Source organism: Salvia splendens, chromosome 3, assembly GCF_004379255.2.
Source record: "Salvia splendens isolate huo1 chromosome 3, SspV2, whole genome shotgun sequence".
NCBI lineage: Eukaryota > Viridiplantae > Streptophyta > Magnoliopsida > Lamiales > Lamiaceae > Salvia > Salvia splendens.
In genome coordinates this window covers 20529708-20545930 of record NC_056034.1, presented here as the reverse complement: position 1 = coordinate 20545930, position 16223 = coordinate 20529708, and the positions used below count along the sequence as shown (strand labels likewise).

The 16223-nt window shown below is 37.0% G+C and overlaps 3 protein-coding genes across 3 annotated transcripts; all 3 read left to right on the top strand.

The window, feature by feature from the left end:
• Positions 1-6264: 6264 nt before the first annotated feature.
• On the top strand, positions 6265-6765 carry LOC121793622 (histone H4). Its single transcript, XM_042191655.1, has one exon. It carries the CDS (start codon positions 6316-6318, stop codon positions 6625-6627), a length of 312 nt encoding a protein of 103 aa, XP_042047589.1. The 5' UTR covers positions 6265-6315; the 3' UTR covers positions 6628-6765.
• A 442-nt stretch (positions 6766-7207) lies between these two features.
• Positions 7208-10361, top strand: LOC121795415 (heat shock cognate 70 kDa protein 2-like). The gene is made up of 2 exons (XM_042193945.1): positions 7208-7541; positions 8457-10361. The coding sequence occupies exons 1-2, from the start codon at positions 7328-7330 to the stop codon at positions 10187-10189; spliced, it is 1947 nt and encodes a 648-aa protein (XP_042049879.1). The 5' UTR covers positions 7208-7327; the 3' UTR covers positions 10190-10361.
• An 817-nt stretch (positions 10362-11178) lies between these two features.
• LOC121795416 (beta-glucuronosyltransferase GlcAT14C-like) lies at positions 11179-14270 on the top strand. Its single transcript, XM_042193946.1, has 4 exons — positions 11179-11841; positions 11899-11974; positions 12057-12172; positions 13661-14270. The coding sequence occupies exons 1-4, from the start codon at positions 11340-11342 to the stop codon at positions 14176-14178; spliced, it is 1212 nt and encodes a 403-aa protein (XP_042049880.1). The 5' UTR covers positions 11179-11339; the 3' UTR covers positions 14179-14270.
• Positions 14271-16223: the final 1953 nt, after the last annotated feature.

Here is a 16223-nt window from a genome sequence, read left to right as displayed (position 1 = left end):
TAGAATCTTTGAGCTCCTTTTGTCATGTAGAACCACTTTTCATCAATGTGTATGGTGTTGTAGATGTTCCTGAACTTGATCTTGTTCAAGATCTTGTCTAGTTCTAAAGATTCAACTGTGAATCTTAGTCTCAACAACTTGTTTACAGCTGTTAAGCTGGGCTTAATGGCTGAAGTGTGTGGCCTAATTAGGCCAGCTCCAAACAGTGGCTTTTGAACAACCCAAACCGGCTGCCACACTTAAGAGATTGCATCTCTTTGAGAAATGCATACTCTTGAGTACCTCAACATCCAGATGCAACCTTTTGGGGTAAGACCTCACTTTTTTTAGACTTACCAACTGCATTGATTCTCCTCTTTGTTGTTGTTTCTTTGCAGCATTCCACCACCGTGTACAGGTTTGACGAGAGATTTTGAATTTGAGCTGTGCCTCCTTAAGTGTGCCGCGAGGAGGAACAATGTCGATCCACCTTCCAATGATGAATTAAACCACTTGGTTCTTGAATTTTGAGGAGTACTCTTGATGCCCCATTATGAGCATTCAAGGCAGTGGTTGAGCATTCAAGGCTTAGAGAGCATTTACTCCATTTGGGTGGTTGAAGTCTTTAATGTGTAATGGTTGGTAGAAGTGGAGTATTAATACAGTGAATGGAAAGTGACGCCACATTTATTTTTCTCCAATATGTAGTGGCGCCCTAATTTGGGTGAATTTTTTGTAAATTGATTGACCATAATTTTGAATTGTTACATAATTCTCTTTGAATTAATAAAAGAAGACCTTTCATCTACTCTCTGTTTTTGCACGTTGTAGATCTATTTTTCCTTTTTATCTACAAAATTTAAATATTGAATGTGGATAATTAACAAACAAATAAATCATTTAAAAAAAGAATTTTTTTTCAAGTTTAAATAATTATTCAAATCAAAATTGAAATTCAAATGTAAAAAAATCCACCTACTTCATCTACTTTATTATCTATCCACTTAAACAATTAAACATTTCTTTCTTAGACTCCGTGCCGAAAAGTTCCGCCTCAACTATGGCGAAACAGAGGGAGTACTTAAAAATTCAATAATTAATATATTATCAAATAATATCTATCTAATAATCCATGCCTAAAAACCTAAAAAATCATTAGAAATTAGGAATGAATTCAAGATCAGTTAAAATTTTCAATTACGTGGAAATATCATTAATCTTCGATTCAAATTTTGTAATTTTGAATTTCAATATATTACATTATATTAGGAGAATCAATTGTACACTGTATTAATTGAGTTTGTTTATGACAATAAAGATTCGTTATTTTGTAGGACTTTATTGTATCATTTGTACCTTTAAATGACAATTCATTGGATACAATTGACTACTACATCTGTTTAATGCTACTCAAGTTTTTTTTTTCTCTTCCCAAACTACTAATGTTATTTATATTTAAGTAAGAATTATGATATTTACTTAATTTATTAGAGTTAATTAAGTGTCATCATATTGTACTTAAAATACTAATTTAATTACACTAATTACTCAATCTTTAATTTATGATCCAAAAAGAAAAGTGTAAGTAGCACGAGACGGACTACGGAGGGAGTATTTATTTTCAAAAATATTTTATTTTTTTAAATAACAATTTATATATTGCTATGGTTTTGAACTTAAGAATTTGATTTCCAAATATCTTAAAGCTGACATAAATCAAGAGTGTGCACTAGCAATAATTTACATAAGGTATAATTACTTTTGTTTTCTATATATAGGATTTTTGATTGATTTTATTTTTCATTTACTAGTTAAGTTTCTCAAATGATTTTCAACTAAGGGTTCAAATTCAGTATAATTGAACAACTAAGAATTCCTATTAATAACTAAGAATTCCTATTAATTTTTAGATGTAATATAAAAATTTAAAAATTTCTAATGGATCATATATTCTATTAATGATTTAATTAATTTTGATTTGATTGAATTTTAAGGGTTTCAATGGATTTTTTTTTATTATGAATTACAAAATAGTTTGTGTCTCAATTTTTTTGTGAACCATTCAAAATTTCAATTAATCTCCAACCATCAATTTTATATATCGTTTAATAATAATATATTTTCTATATATACTTTTAATATTGGAACAATCTTTTCTCAAAAAGTTTGATTTAGTATATAAATTAATTGTATAGTACTATAATGTTTACATTTATTTTGCTTATAAGTTATTTAAATATTAATGTTAAATATAATACTATACTTTAAACTATTTCATTTGTAAGTGAATCTATATACATAATCAACAATTATAAAATTTTAATATCATAAAGATATATATATTATGATTTAAAAATAGTTATATATATTAACCAATTAAATAACAAAATATAAAACAATAAATAAAAGTTTACAAAAAAACCGAATGGAAATCTGACATAAGAAACGAAAATGAGCTACATAGACAAAGTTGAGTGTTTCCAAGATGATTTGATGACTTAGTCTTCTACATTATTTGTGGACAAAGGGTAAACTAGTCTTAGAAAATTGTTACTTTTAAGATGAACTAATTCCAAGTAAATCAGCATTAAATCTAACAACTTTTTATTAATACTTATTTTATTTTTATGGCCGATCAAATCTAACAACTTTTTATTAATACTTATTTTATTTTTATGGCCGATCGTATTATGGTCATTTGACATCACTCAAAGAATTAACCTTTATATCTGTTGCATGTTTGCCGAGACCAATACCTAAACAATAACTGAAATAATGATTATAGGGCATGCATCATCTTCTTCCTTAAGAGCATCTCCAGTGAGCAAATGTCCCATTAGGACATCCACTAGGACATCCCAAAAACACCTCCTGCCACGTCACTAGGACTTCCCATCCCACTGCCACGTCACTAGGACATCCCCTGCACAATCCGCCCTTCCCATCGCCCTTCCCACTAGGACATCCCGCAATAAAAAAAATCATACATTTACAAATAAAACAATTTACATTTACGGAAATAAAATTTGACCGAGAATACGAACGGGAAAAATTAACAACTTCATCGGAAAAAACATACATGATTCGAAAAAAAAAATTACATACTAATAAAAAAAACTTCATACATTATCACGTCAACCCCTCCGAGTCCAAACCTCTTCGATGATATCCTGCTGAAGTCGAACATGGGCATCTATTTGCCGCATGTCGGCAAATGCACGCAGCCGCGCGACCTCTCCATGAGGTACCCCCATATTCACATTCGCGGTGGCCACGCCGTGACTTGGACCTGCACCCGTATCATCTTCGTTGGTCCACTGAGTCAGTTCCGCAGCTTCATTTTCGACAATCATGTTGTGCATTATGATACATGCGTACATGATATCGCCGATGTTGGGAATATACCACTGCCGTGCAGGACCCTTCACAACCGCCCACCGACTCTGGAGCACACCCCGCTCCACATCCTTGCGCGCTGCTTCCTGACGGCTCGCAAAGTATGTCTTCTTTTGTCCGAGCGGATGCTTGATTGACTTCACAAAGACGGGCCAGTTTGGGTATATCCCATCCGCCAAATAGTACCCCATATTATGCTGGTTGCCGTTGGCGACGAAACTGATGGCGGGACCAACGCTATTGCACTGAGCGTTGAACAGGGGCGACGACTGGAGAACGTTGATGTCGTTGTTGGACCCGGCGACTCCAAAATAAGCATGTCATATCCACAGCCGGTAGTCAGCTACAACTTCAAGGATCATCGTGGGATGCTTGGCTTTGAAGCCGGTAGTGTACATCCCCTTCCAGGCGGCGGGGCAGTTCTTCCACTCCCAATGCATACAATCTATGCTGCCCAACATCCCAGGGAACCCGTGCACCGACCCATGCATATCTATCAGCATCTGGCAGTCTTCGGGGCTCGGACTCCGAAGATACCGCTCCCCGAATATCGCTCTCACGCCCGCGCAAAAATTCTGCAGACACTCGACGGCTGTCGACTCGCCAATGTGGAGGTACTCGTCAAACATGTCGGCCGCGCCTCCATACGCCAGTTGTCTGATTGCGACAGTGCACTTCTGCAAGGGCGTGAGTCCGGGTTTGCTAGCTGCATCCTCTCTGATCCTAAAATACAGGTATCTTCTCTCTAAAGCACCCACGATGTGCAGAAACAGCAGACGATGCATCCTAAAGCGTCGCCGGAATAAGGCTTCCCCAAAACGCGGTTGCGGAGCGAAGTAGTCCGCATACAACCGAATATGTGCAGCAATGTGGTCACGGGGTACTTGAGTTCGACGATGGATCGACCGAGGTACCGCCGCCTGCTGCCGCCGCTGCAACCTCTGTTGTAGCAGCCTCTCTATCGCACCTTCAACAGCGACCTCCAACTCATTCTCGCTATCACTTTCACTAGACATTCTAGATATACTTGAAAGTAGAGATGTAGAGAGAGAAACTTGTTAACACAAGTGGTGCGAATGAAATAAAATTCAACGAGCCGTATATATAGAGTTTTGAAATTTTTTTTTTTTTAAAAACGGGACGTCCGACTGGACGCCACAATGGCGGACACCCGCCCGTCGCGCCGACGTCCGAGGACACCCGACGTCCTCACGGGACGTCCGTATCCGACCTTCGACGCTCCAATGGAGGACGTCCCCAACGCCCTTCCGCACGTCCGACCCGACGTCCTACCGGAAGGCCGCCACTGGAGATGCTCTAAGATACCCAAAACCATTTCTTGTTGTTTTCTTTGAAGTTCTAAGATTTTCAAATCAGCCCCTATTATCCTTCAGTTTTTCAAGGATTTAACCTTCTAACTGCATTAATTTAGTGAGGGCTAAACTTAGTTTTCCATGATTTTGAAAAATTTATAAGTAGAAAAACACAAAAAAAAATCCTTTTGGGTAGGGGCTTAAGTCCTCCTTCTCTTGTTACTAGGTTCACCCCTGATTAACATACCTATATACCGGTATTGAATTGTAGCAATTTATTTTATCTATAATCCATTAGAAGTCCTGATTTACTCTTTCCATAAATAGCATTTCACTAATCCCATTCCACACACATTTTATAATAAACTTAATTATTATAAAAATGAGACCCACATTCTACTACTTACTATATTTTTTTATCAACTTTCATTTACATTTCATAAAATCTGTGTCGGAATCAATTTGGACTCCTAATATGAGATGGAGGGAGTATACAACAATACGATAATACTATAAAGTTCATGGTTTTTAATTAATACATGATCATGTACTCTTTGGTGGTGTTCGGTTGCCAAGATAAAATAATACCAAGATATAATCTAGGATTGAGTTGTGGGATTATTTTAGTCGTAGGGGTTAGCTATAACTAATTATTTCATGATTATTCATCTAGAATTGTGTTGTGAGAATGAATCTCATGAACCAAACACACTACAAATTTAATCCCGGATACAATCTTGCAAACCGAACGGCCCCTTTGATTACTACAAATGTCTTGCGCGAGGGATGAACTAGTGTCAATTACTGTTAGTATGTTTATACTTTAAATTTTAGTGCACGAGGGATGAACTAGCGTGAATTATGTTAGTATGTTTATACTTTAAATTTAATGTTATGCAAATTGTTCTAAAATTTATATCAACATTAATATGCATAATTAGGTTTCAGTTGCTAAAAATGAACATGAATTCAAACATTTGAGTGTTTGCATAATAAAAAAAATATGTAGCGCTTTGAATCTTAACACAATTATTGATTTGTGACCACAAATACAAACAAAAGGAGCCATATTAAAAAATAATAAATTAAAATAATACTGTTCATTTCTCGACTTAATTATTAAGCCTTATTATAAAATTGGATTAATATTTGATACTATCATAGCAGGTATTGATTGTATAGCATTCTAATTTTTATTCATAATGTAATTAATTTTGGATTTATTTAAATTAAAAATAATGTTACTACATTTGTTATAAAAAAATGAATTTTTGATTCTGAAATTCCCCACCCACGACTCCAAGTTACAAGTAGAGTGGAGTGGACCATTTTGAAATATTCAAATTTCCTAGTGAATCTACTTATCTCTAACATTAAAAAACCATAATCCGCACCAAGCATCCATCTGCCAACTACCCACCGTTGATCCATTTCTTATCTACGGTATAAAAAAGCCCTGCGACCTTAACACGGATAGCCATCTGTATCCATTCCTTAAATCTTTAATCCAACGGCCGTCAATAAAATCCAATTCCACCCGTTTCTTATATAAACGCAGTCGAGTTTTTAACTAACCATTCACCTACTTCTACACTAAACTGAAGGATTTCATCTTGAGCAAAGGAAAATGTCTGGGCGCGGCAAAGGAGGAAAGGGTTTGGGAAAGGGCGGAGCTAAACGTCACCGTAAGGTGCTTAGAGATAACATCCAGGGGATCACGAAGCCGGCCATTCGCCGCCTGGCTCGTCGTGGAGGGGTCAAGCGCATCAGCGGTCTCATATACGAGGAGACTCGTGGCGTCCTCAAGATCTTTTTGGAGAATGTAATTCGCGACGCCGTCACCTACACTGAGCACGCTCGCCGGAAAACCGTCACCGCCATGGATGTTGTCTATGCTCTCAAGAGGCAGGGCCGCACTCTCTACGGCTTTGGCGGCTGAGATCTTAGGAATGCTTGTAAATGCCCTAGAATTTGGGGATTTTAGTGTTACGTTGTTTCAAAATATTTAGGTTTTAACTAGATTGTTACTCAGATCTTAACATTTGAAATTGAAATGAAAGTTTCAAATTTCTTTTTATTAATTGTTTTAGCTACTCAATTACTGGATTTGTTTCAGACTAATTATATTGGTCTGATTCAAAACTCTCAATTTATTTTACTGCCATCTCATCAAATTTGTTTAATAAAAGAAAAAGTCCCATTAAAATAATTCGAATTTTCCTAAACAGCACTCCTCACCAAATAAAATAATTCCAAATCTGTATTTTCCAAAACAGCACTCAACACCACAAAAAATATCCGAGAAGCGGAAGGGCAAAAAAGGAAAAGGCTCTGCTCGTGGTGGGCAACTCTGAACCAATCAACCAATCAAAACCCACTAGAAAAGTTGAATCAATCCATCACCGTTGATTATTTATCCTTATTACCCATCCAACGGCTGACAACTAATTCTTTGTTTCGAACATTCTGGAATGCGAACCTGAGCTTTGCATGCACTATATATACAAGTATAAAATCTCCCGACTTACACTTCATACTCGTCGAAAGTAAACCCTAACCCGCCCCAATTTTGTTATTTTTCTCACACAAACCACAATTTTCTCTATCGCCGAATTCATCAGATCTAGTGTTAGAAAGTCATGGCCGGAAAAGGAGAGGGTCCAGCGATCGGGATCGATCTTGGCACGACATACTCGTGCGTCGGCGTCTGGCAGCACGACCGCGTGGAGATCATCGCCAATGACCAGGGCAACAGGACCACTCCGTCTTACGTCGGTTTTACCGACACTGAGAGGCTAATTGGTGATGCGGCTAAGAATCAGGTCGCCATGAACCCTATCAACACTGTTTTCGGTAAGAATTATGATGTTTTGGAAAAAATTAAATTAACATCTAGTTCTGCTGTTTTGATGTGTCACTGTAGTAGATCTCTGTATGGTGAAATGTTTGATTCTCCTTGTTGAGTTCGGTTTGTAACAATACTGGATCTTACAATGCTGCTAGAATTTGATATATACTGTTCAATTCAGCTTCTATTTGTTATTTTTGGATTACATATACCAGATATGGTGTAACGTTTATGCTGAGCATGCCTTATTAAGCATTTGAAGTTGGGGATCTGTAATGTTTTGATTTTTTGTTTGAGTTTGTGAATGTTAGTATTTGAACCTTAATCTGATACAGAAACTGCAAATGTTGGCCTTTCATGTCGGGTGTGAGGGTTAATTAACATATGAGACGAATTTGAATATCACCGTATATTGTTTGGATTTCGACACAATTACCATATAATATTGTTAATCTCATCATTATTATTTATCTACTCGGTTCATAAAATTTAATATATGCTCTCTTAATTGAAGTTCCACGACTGCACATTAGATTAACATGGCATAGTTACTAGTTAGAGTAGTGTTAAGATTTTTAAGGAGTGCAGATTTGTGGTTATCAATGTTGTGCTTAATTCTTGGTGTAACTGGTCATGATATTTAATTTAGTCTTCATGTTATACTGTTTGTTCCGATATGCGGTCCTTTCCATGTTCCTCTCTGTCTATTAGGTTGAGTTTCTTTCTCTGTTTACTTGGCCTTCCAACCATAGCGTGAAACTAATTTTACCATCTTTTGGCTGCCATATATTTCCAACATATGTAAACAGGAATTTCAGTATCAAACCATGCTGGTTCCATTTTTCTATCTTTTGTATGTATGGTGTTTGTCTTCTAATTTTTTAGAGATTAATATCAACATTTTTGCTTGCTTATTTTAGATGCTAAGAGGTTGATTGGAAGGAGATTTAGTGATGCCTCCGTTCAGAGTGATATTAAGTTGTGGCCTTTCAAGGTCATTCCCGGCCCTGCTGAGAAACCCATGATTGTAGTTAGCTACAAGGGTGAGGATAAGCAATTTGCAGCTGAGGAGATCTCTTCTATGGTTTTGATGAAAATGAGGGAGATTGCAGAGGCATATCTTGGTTCTTCTGTGAAGAATGCCGTGGTCACTGTTCCAGCTTACTTCAATGATTCTCAGCGTCAAGCTACCAAGGATGCTGGTGTAATTGCTGGCCTTAATGTGATGCGTATTATTAATGAGCCTACAGCAGCAGCAATTGCCTATGGTCTTGACAAGAAGGCCACAAGTGTTGGTGAGAAGAATGTCTTAATTTTTGATCTTGGGGGTGGAACTTTTGATGTTTCTCTTCTGACCATCGAGGAAGGTATCTTTGAAGTAAAGGCCACTGCTGGTGACACTCACCTTGGAGGTGAAGATTTTGACAACAGAATGGTGAACCATTTTGTTCAGGAATTCAAGAGGAAGCACAAGAAAGACATCAATGGTAACCCAAGGGCTTTGAGGCGATTGAGAACTGCTTGTGAAAGAGCAAAGAGGACCCTCTCATCCACTGCTCAGACCACCATTGAGATTGACTCCCTCTACGAGGGTGTTGATTTCTACTCCACTATTACTCGTGCCAGATTTGAGGAGCTTAACATGGACTTGTTCAGGAAGTGCATGGAACCTGTTGAGAAGTGTTTGAGGGATGCCAAGATGGACAAGAGCACTGTTCATGATGCTGTTCTTGTTGGTGGCTCCACTAGAATTCCCAAGGTTCAACAGCTTTTGCAAGATTTCTTCAATGGGAAGGAACTCTGCAAGAGCATCAACCCTGATGAGGCTGTAGCATATGGTGCTGCTGTCCAAGCAGCTATATTGAGTGGTGAGGGTAATGAGAAGGTTCAGGATCTTTTGCTTCTTGATGTTACTCCTCTCTCTCTTGGTTTGGAAACAGCGGGTGGTGTCATGACTGTGTTGATTCCGAGGAACACTACAATTCCAACCAAGAAGGAGCAGGTATTCTCTACCTACTCTGACAACCAGCCTGGTGTCCTGATCCAAGTATACGAAGGAGAGAGAACGAGGACCAGGGATAACAACTTGCTTGGAAAATTTGAGCTCTCAGGAATTCCTCCTGCACCGAGAGGTGTTCCCCAGATTACAGTGTGCTTTGACATTGATGCCAACGGCATTCTGAACGTGTCTGCGGAGGACAAGACTACAGGGCAGAAAAACAAGATCACAATTACCAATGACAAGGGCAGGCTCTCGAAGGAGGACATTGAGAAGATGGTCCAGGAGGCCGAGAAGTACAAGTCTGAAGATGAAGAGCACAAGAAGAAGGTGGAGTCGAAGAATGCACTGGAGAACTATGCCTACAACATGAGGAACACTGTCAAGGATGAGAAGATTGGCTCCAAGCTTTCTGAAGCAGACAAGAAGAAGATTGAGGATGCTATTGAGTCGAGCATTCAGTGGCTAGATGCTAACCAGCTTGCAGAGTCGGATGAGTTTGAAGACAAGATGAAGGAATTGGAGAGCATTTGCAACCCAATCATAGCCAAGATGTACCAGGGTGCAGGTGGAGAGTCTGCCATGGATGATGATGATGCTCCTGCTCCCAGTGGAGGGGGTGGAGCTGGTCCTAAGATTGAGGAGGTCGACTAAACACTCCCGCCGCTCTCTTTGGTTTATTATCATATATGTTAATTCATGTTGATAGGCTCTTTGGTACCTCAGTGGTACTAAACATTTAATATTTCCTTATTGCTACCATGCACACAACTATGGTTTTGCCTGAAATATTTACCTCTGCATTGCATATGAGGTTTCGGTTTTAGTTATCGTGTCATTTGTGCCATTCCGCCTGCTGCTTGCGTGCATGTCTTAGAAGCTCTTTTTAGTTTATTATCATACCTTAGTAGTACTAATGATTTTTAAACGAAGCTGCGTGTAGCACGAGATCTGTTAACATGATTGGAAGGATGTATTCGTGCAGGATAATTAGCATTATAAGATGTCATTTAACTATCTATCCACCATTGAGATTTGGGGTTCTGAATAGGTAAATATCGAGTATGGAATAGTTGCTCCAACAATCTCTAAAAATGCATCAAAGTAGTAGTATTGTTGATAAGATGTGATGACATGTTATAGATGGAATTAAATATAGATCAACCTTCCACTTAAAGTTATCAATTGTGTTTGTGGGTCGATTCCAGTTGCCGCCTCCCTAAAAGATAACGTCTAACTAATTTATAAGTCCTTGTAGACGGACTCACTATCCTTAGTAAGTGTGGTGGTGACAATGCAGGCCTGAAAGAGTCTTGCGAAGTGGACCGCAACCAGCAGATGATGAAGGAATTGTGGCGCGTCAAGCCACAAGCCAAATTGAAGTCTGCTTCGAATGAGAATGACGCAGATTTAGGTGTCACCGATTGCGAGATAGGTCGTCAGTGGGACGGAGGAGGTGTTGCTAATTTGTATAGGGTCCATTTCCAAGCCAATTTTGTTTATGTAGGATTTAAAAATCAATAAACAAATATTTGAACTAAAATCATAAAACGACTGTATATTAGAAAAAAAGAAGGAATTTACTAAAAAAATAAATAATAATAGTATGCGTTTGAAAAGATAATATCAACAACATTGTTTTCAATATCGAGACTGTCGCCTATCCATCCGACCAGTTGAATTTTTATTCACAGCAACACTTCACCCACTTCTTCCCTCTCCCTTCTAATCCAAGTTTTCATCACTTCATTTCTCCGATTTTCTCCCAAAATCAGCTCTCCGCCAAAACTCACATGATTCAGTAATGAAACGAGCTCATATCAACCGAAAATGTTCATTGCCCCTAATTTTCGCTTCCATTTCAGCCCTCATACTCATCTTCATCTCTATTCTATCCCACCTCAAACCCAATAATTCCTCTTTCCCCACCCCCATCTCCGATCCCCCAGACTTCCCCCAATTGCCGCGATTCGCCTACTTCATTTCCGGTACAAGCGGCGACGGCGCGAGGCTGAGGCGGCTGCTTCAGGCGTCGTACCATCCGCGGAATTACTATCTCCTCCATCTCGATTTGGAGGCCTCCGACTCCGAAAGGCTAGACCTCGCCAAGTATGTCAAGTCTGCACCACTAATTCGGAGCTTCAGGAATGTGATGGTGATGGGGAAGGGCGACTTGGTCACTCCCAAGGGCCCCACGGAGATGGCCTCCACGCTCCACGCCATCGCCCTTCTGCTCAAGCAGCCCAACCGCTGGGATTGGTTTGTCAACCTTGGTGCTTCCGATTATCCGCTTATGCCTCAGGATGGTGAGTTTTTTGGTGTTTGATTTTGTAGATCATCTCTTATTTCTCACTTTGTTACAGATTTGCTGCACATTTTCTCCTACTTGCCGAGGGATCTGAATTTCATTGAGCATACTAGTGACTTTGGTTGGAAAGAGTGAGCACTAAACTTGTACACATTCACTTGTATTGGTGTTTACATATCTCTTCTATAATTCAGTTTTATGTTTTATATGCAGACACCAAAGAGCTAGGCCTATACTAATTGATCCTGGATTGTATCACTCAAAGAAATCTGGTGTTTTCTGGGCCAAGGAGAAAAGATCATTGCCTGCTTCTTTCAAATTATTCACTGGTATTCCTGAAATCTTTTTACACCTTTCTACTGATTTTCCTACTTTATGTCTATAAATCTCAAGTCTAATAACTTCCATAAATATCAATGCCCATAGTTATATCTTATGAATGAGAATGAGATACAGTGTGTGATGTAATTACTACTTATAATCAAATACTACTAATATTTATAAAGCTCTGGTAATGCTTCCTCTTGGCATTGACATAAAACTTGATCCTTCTATGCTATCAGTTGCATTTGATTTCTGTGTTATCCTATCCCATCACTTGGGTATTAGTATTACCTCAAAATATCAATATGATCAGTTGTTTCCTGCTTGCTTTAGATATACATTAATATTTGAATCTTGTGTATACCTATAATTTACCAAATTTTTGAGCTATAAGTTGTAGTCTAGACTTTGCTGTATCAATCTTGGCATATTATGTGAAAGATAAAGACAATTGTCCGTCAGTTGTTATATTTAAACAGCTGCTTTGCCAGGCTTGGCTTATCATGTTACTTATGGTCTTATAACGGCTCGTGATGAGAAACAGCATCCTCTTGTGTGGTCATCAGTTCTCTAACCTCTTATGTTTTTAGATCTACCAGCTCATAACTATTTAAAATAAATAAAAATATAATTCTTCCTTGGTTCAATTTAATGGTGGATACCAAATCTAGCCATGTTTAAGTTGTTTTTTTTTTAAATTTCATATCTTTTATTTAACTTCTTTATATCATGAAGGTTTGATGATGGATAATCTCGTATATACAACCTATTCGTCTTTCGCTTGTGAAACAGTTACTGTAGCTATATCATTATGCGACCCACAAAGTGTTGTGCAGGTAGACTGCAAAAACAGTCTTGTGCTGTTTTAGTCTTGTATAGGGGCTGCCAATTTAGCTTCTACAACTCCTAAAATTAGGATATTTATAACAATTTTGCTCAAAACTTGTGTGCTTCTATGCTTCTCTGTTTGTTATTGTTCATGTTCAAGTTAGGTGACTTGTAAATATATTGCATCCTTTGACTATTATTACAACTAAAACTACTTACTTTTGTTATTGCGACACAAAGTTGGGTACGATGTGTGTAGAAACAACTGTATATCCAATGTGGAAGCAAGACTTGTTATGAGTCCCACCAAATCCCCAAAAAATTAAGGTCATGTTACACTCACTGACTCACATAGCTAATTTTGGAATTTGTAAATCATTCTTAAATTACACTATTATAGGAGCTGTATCGACTAATGCTAGCTTGACGTTAGAACTAAGTTACACGGCCAATTCGCAATATATGTTACTGTGCACTCTTGTTTATATTGCTTAAACATGTTCCATAACTAATCATACACTCGCAACACCAGTGTTCCTATCAGCAACGCTTACGCACAGAACTCAATAACTTGTCTCTCCATCGGCCTTACAATCGTGTGTGTTGGTTTCATAGCATTTTGCTTTAGGAATTACCAGTTTCTCTTTCAACTTGGTTTTTCTCAGGTTCTGCCTGGGTGGTTCTTTCAAGGTCGTTTCTTGAGTTTTGCATCTGGGGATGGGATAATCTCCCACGCACTCTCCTCATGTACTATACAAATTTCCTCTCAGCTTCAGAGGGATATTTCCACACCGTGATGTGCAATCACAAGCACTATCAGAACACAACGGTTAACCACGACCTGCACTTCATAAAGTGGGAGGACACTAGGAGGGAACAGGCCGTGAATTTGACCCTAGACGACTTTGAGAGGATGGTGGAAAGTGGGGCCCCATTCGCTCATAAAATTGGGAGCGACGCTGTTCTTAATAAAATCGACAGAGTTCTACTGAGAAGATCAGCCAGCCAGTTTACACCCGGGGGTTGGTGTATGGCTAGTAGCTATGGGCGTAAACAGGAGGATTCTTGTCTGGTTTATGCTAGTTCAGATGTCACTAAACCATCTTCTAGTTCGAAAAGGTTGGAGATGCTTGTGACTCACCTGCTCGATAACGATCAATTTCGTGGAAAACAATGTAAATAATCTTTATTATCCTTGTCCTAACGATGAAGCAAGCCCCTGTCGATAAACAAAGAGGTAAATGTGCAAGCAATTGATAATATCATCATTGCGTACTCCCTTCGTCCATAGTCAAAGTATTACTATATTTTATACTATTAATTTGTGCTAAAATATGATTTGGTAGTTGAGTATTAAGCTAAGGTAATTATGTTGAAGCGTTACATGTTGGATGTAATGCAAGCAATAGTAATGAAATATTGAATAAAACAAGAAGTCATGTAAAACTACTCGCAAGTGCCCTCTTTTAATGCTTATAACACCATAATTCAAAACTAAGACTAAATCTACTCCCTTAGATTTTGAAATGAGTGGATAAGATTAAATATCACAAATTTAAAGTAGACAAAATATCAACAAAAGGGTAATATCGTTATTATGTTATTATATGATAATTTTCGTAGATGTTTTTTTTTATATCAACATAGTATATTACAAATATCAACAATATGACATGAGAATATCAACACAAGTACAAGAAAATATAACACAGTTTTATTGATATTTTACGTACATTATATTGAGATTTTGCATACACTATATTGAGATTTTTTTTCTAAAATCTCCTTATTAACATGTACGAAAATTGAAATATAGTTTATCAAATTTCATCACCCGAATATTGTCGGAACATATGCAATTGAGATCTCGTTGGAATCCTTATAGAATTATCTTTAATTTGATATATTTTTTGCGAAAAAATAATTTAAATCGAGAGAATTACATAAATTTAAAGTTATAAGACGATTTTGATGAGAGAGAATTGATATTAATACCTTTTAAGTTTATTTAATAATTTTTTTAATTTAAAATATAATTGACGTGACATTATTTCAACCATTAGATCTACCAATCTAGAGATCTAACGGGATTACGTGAAAGGGATGAACATATTGAAGAAACATTCTAATTCTCGAAAAGAGAGCCGTTTCTAGTTAACTCCAAGAAACATTCTAAAAAAGATTATAAACCACTGTTTACGGAATTCACTTTATAAATGAGTGTTTAGTCATAAAATCATAGTAGACCACTAGTAGTAAATTTAATGAATTGTTTTTTTATCCTAGGTATATTTATGGCAAGCCTATGGCTAAAAATTAAAGCTGCACTCAAAAATCTAAATTGACTAAATTTATTACACTAAGTCAAAATTGAATTTTTATATTTATTAAAAGACTTTTTAGTGCTAACTCAATATTTTTTTTTGGAATACAATATTATAGTCGGGATATTAATTCTTCTAAGTGTGACAAAATTCTGCATACAATAAAAGATGATGAGTAAACTCTATATAACACTACTATGTATCTACAATTCACAACGCCGAATGACAAGAGGTAAAATTAGCATAGAGAGACAGTGAGAGAGTGATTTAAACAACACTAAACTAGGAAAAAAAAGGAACTCCATAAGTCTACAGCAGTTATGTAATAAAAATAATTGTGCTTATCTCACCACTTGTAGAAAGACACTCGGCTCCTGATCGCCTCTTCCGTACTGCCTATATAGATGCACGAGAGAAACTGTATAATGCTAGAATTGCTAACTCAATACTTAATTGCTAACTACAACTAAATAATAGCCCTTAGATATTTAAATCAATGACCTAGATTATCCATCCCGAAATGTCAATACGATAAAAAAAGTATAGAAGGTTATTAAGATTAATTTACAACAAATTAGTCGTAACTAACTTTTGAAAAATATCACATAACTTTAAAACGCATAACTTTCTTGATTTAAATTATTTTTTCACACAACATATATCAAATTAAAGATAATTTCATAAGGATTCTAATGAGATCTCACTTTCATATGTTCCGATGTCAAAATTTGAAAAAAATTTAAAAATTTTCAATTTTTTTCGTACTTCAATAAATGTCAACATAATATATAAAATATGTCAATATAATATATGTAGAATGTCAATCTTAAAGCAATGTGTTGACATAAGGATGTGTTGACATTCTCAAATCATTGTGTTGATATTTTCAAAACACTATATTGAT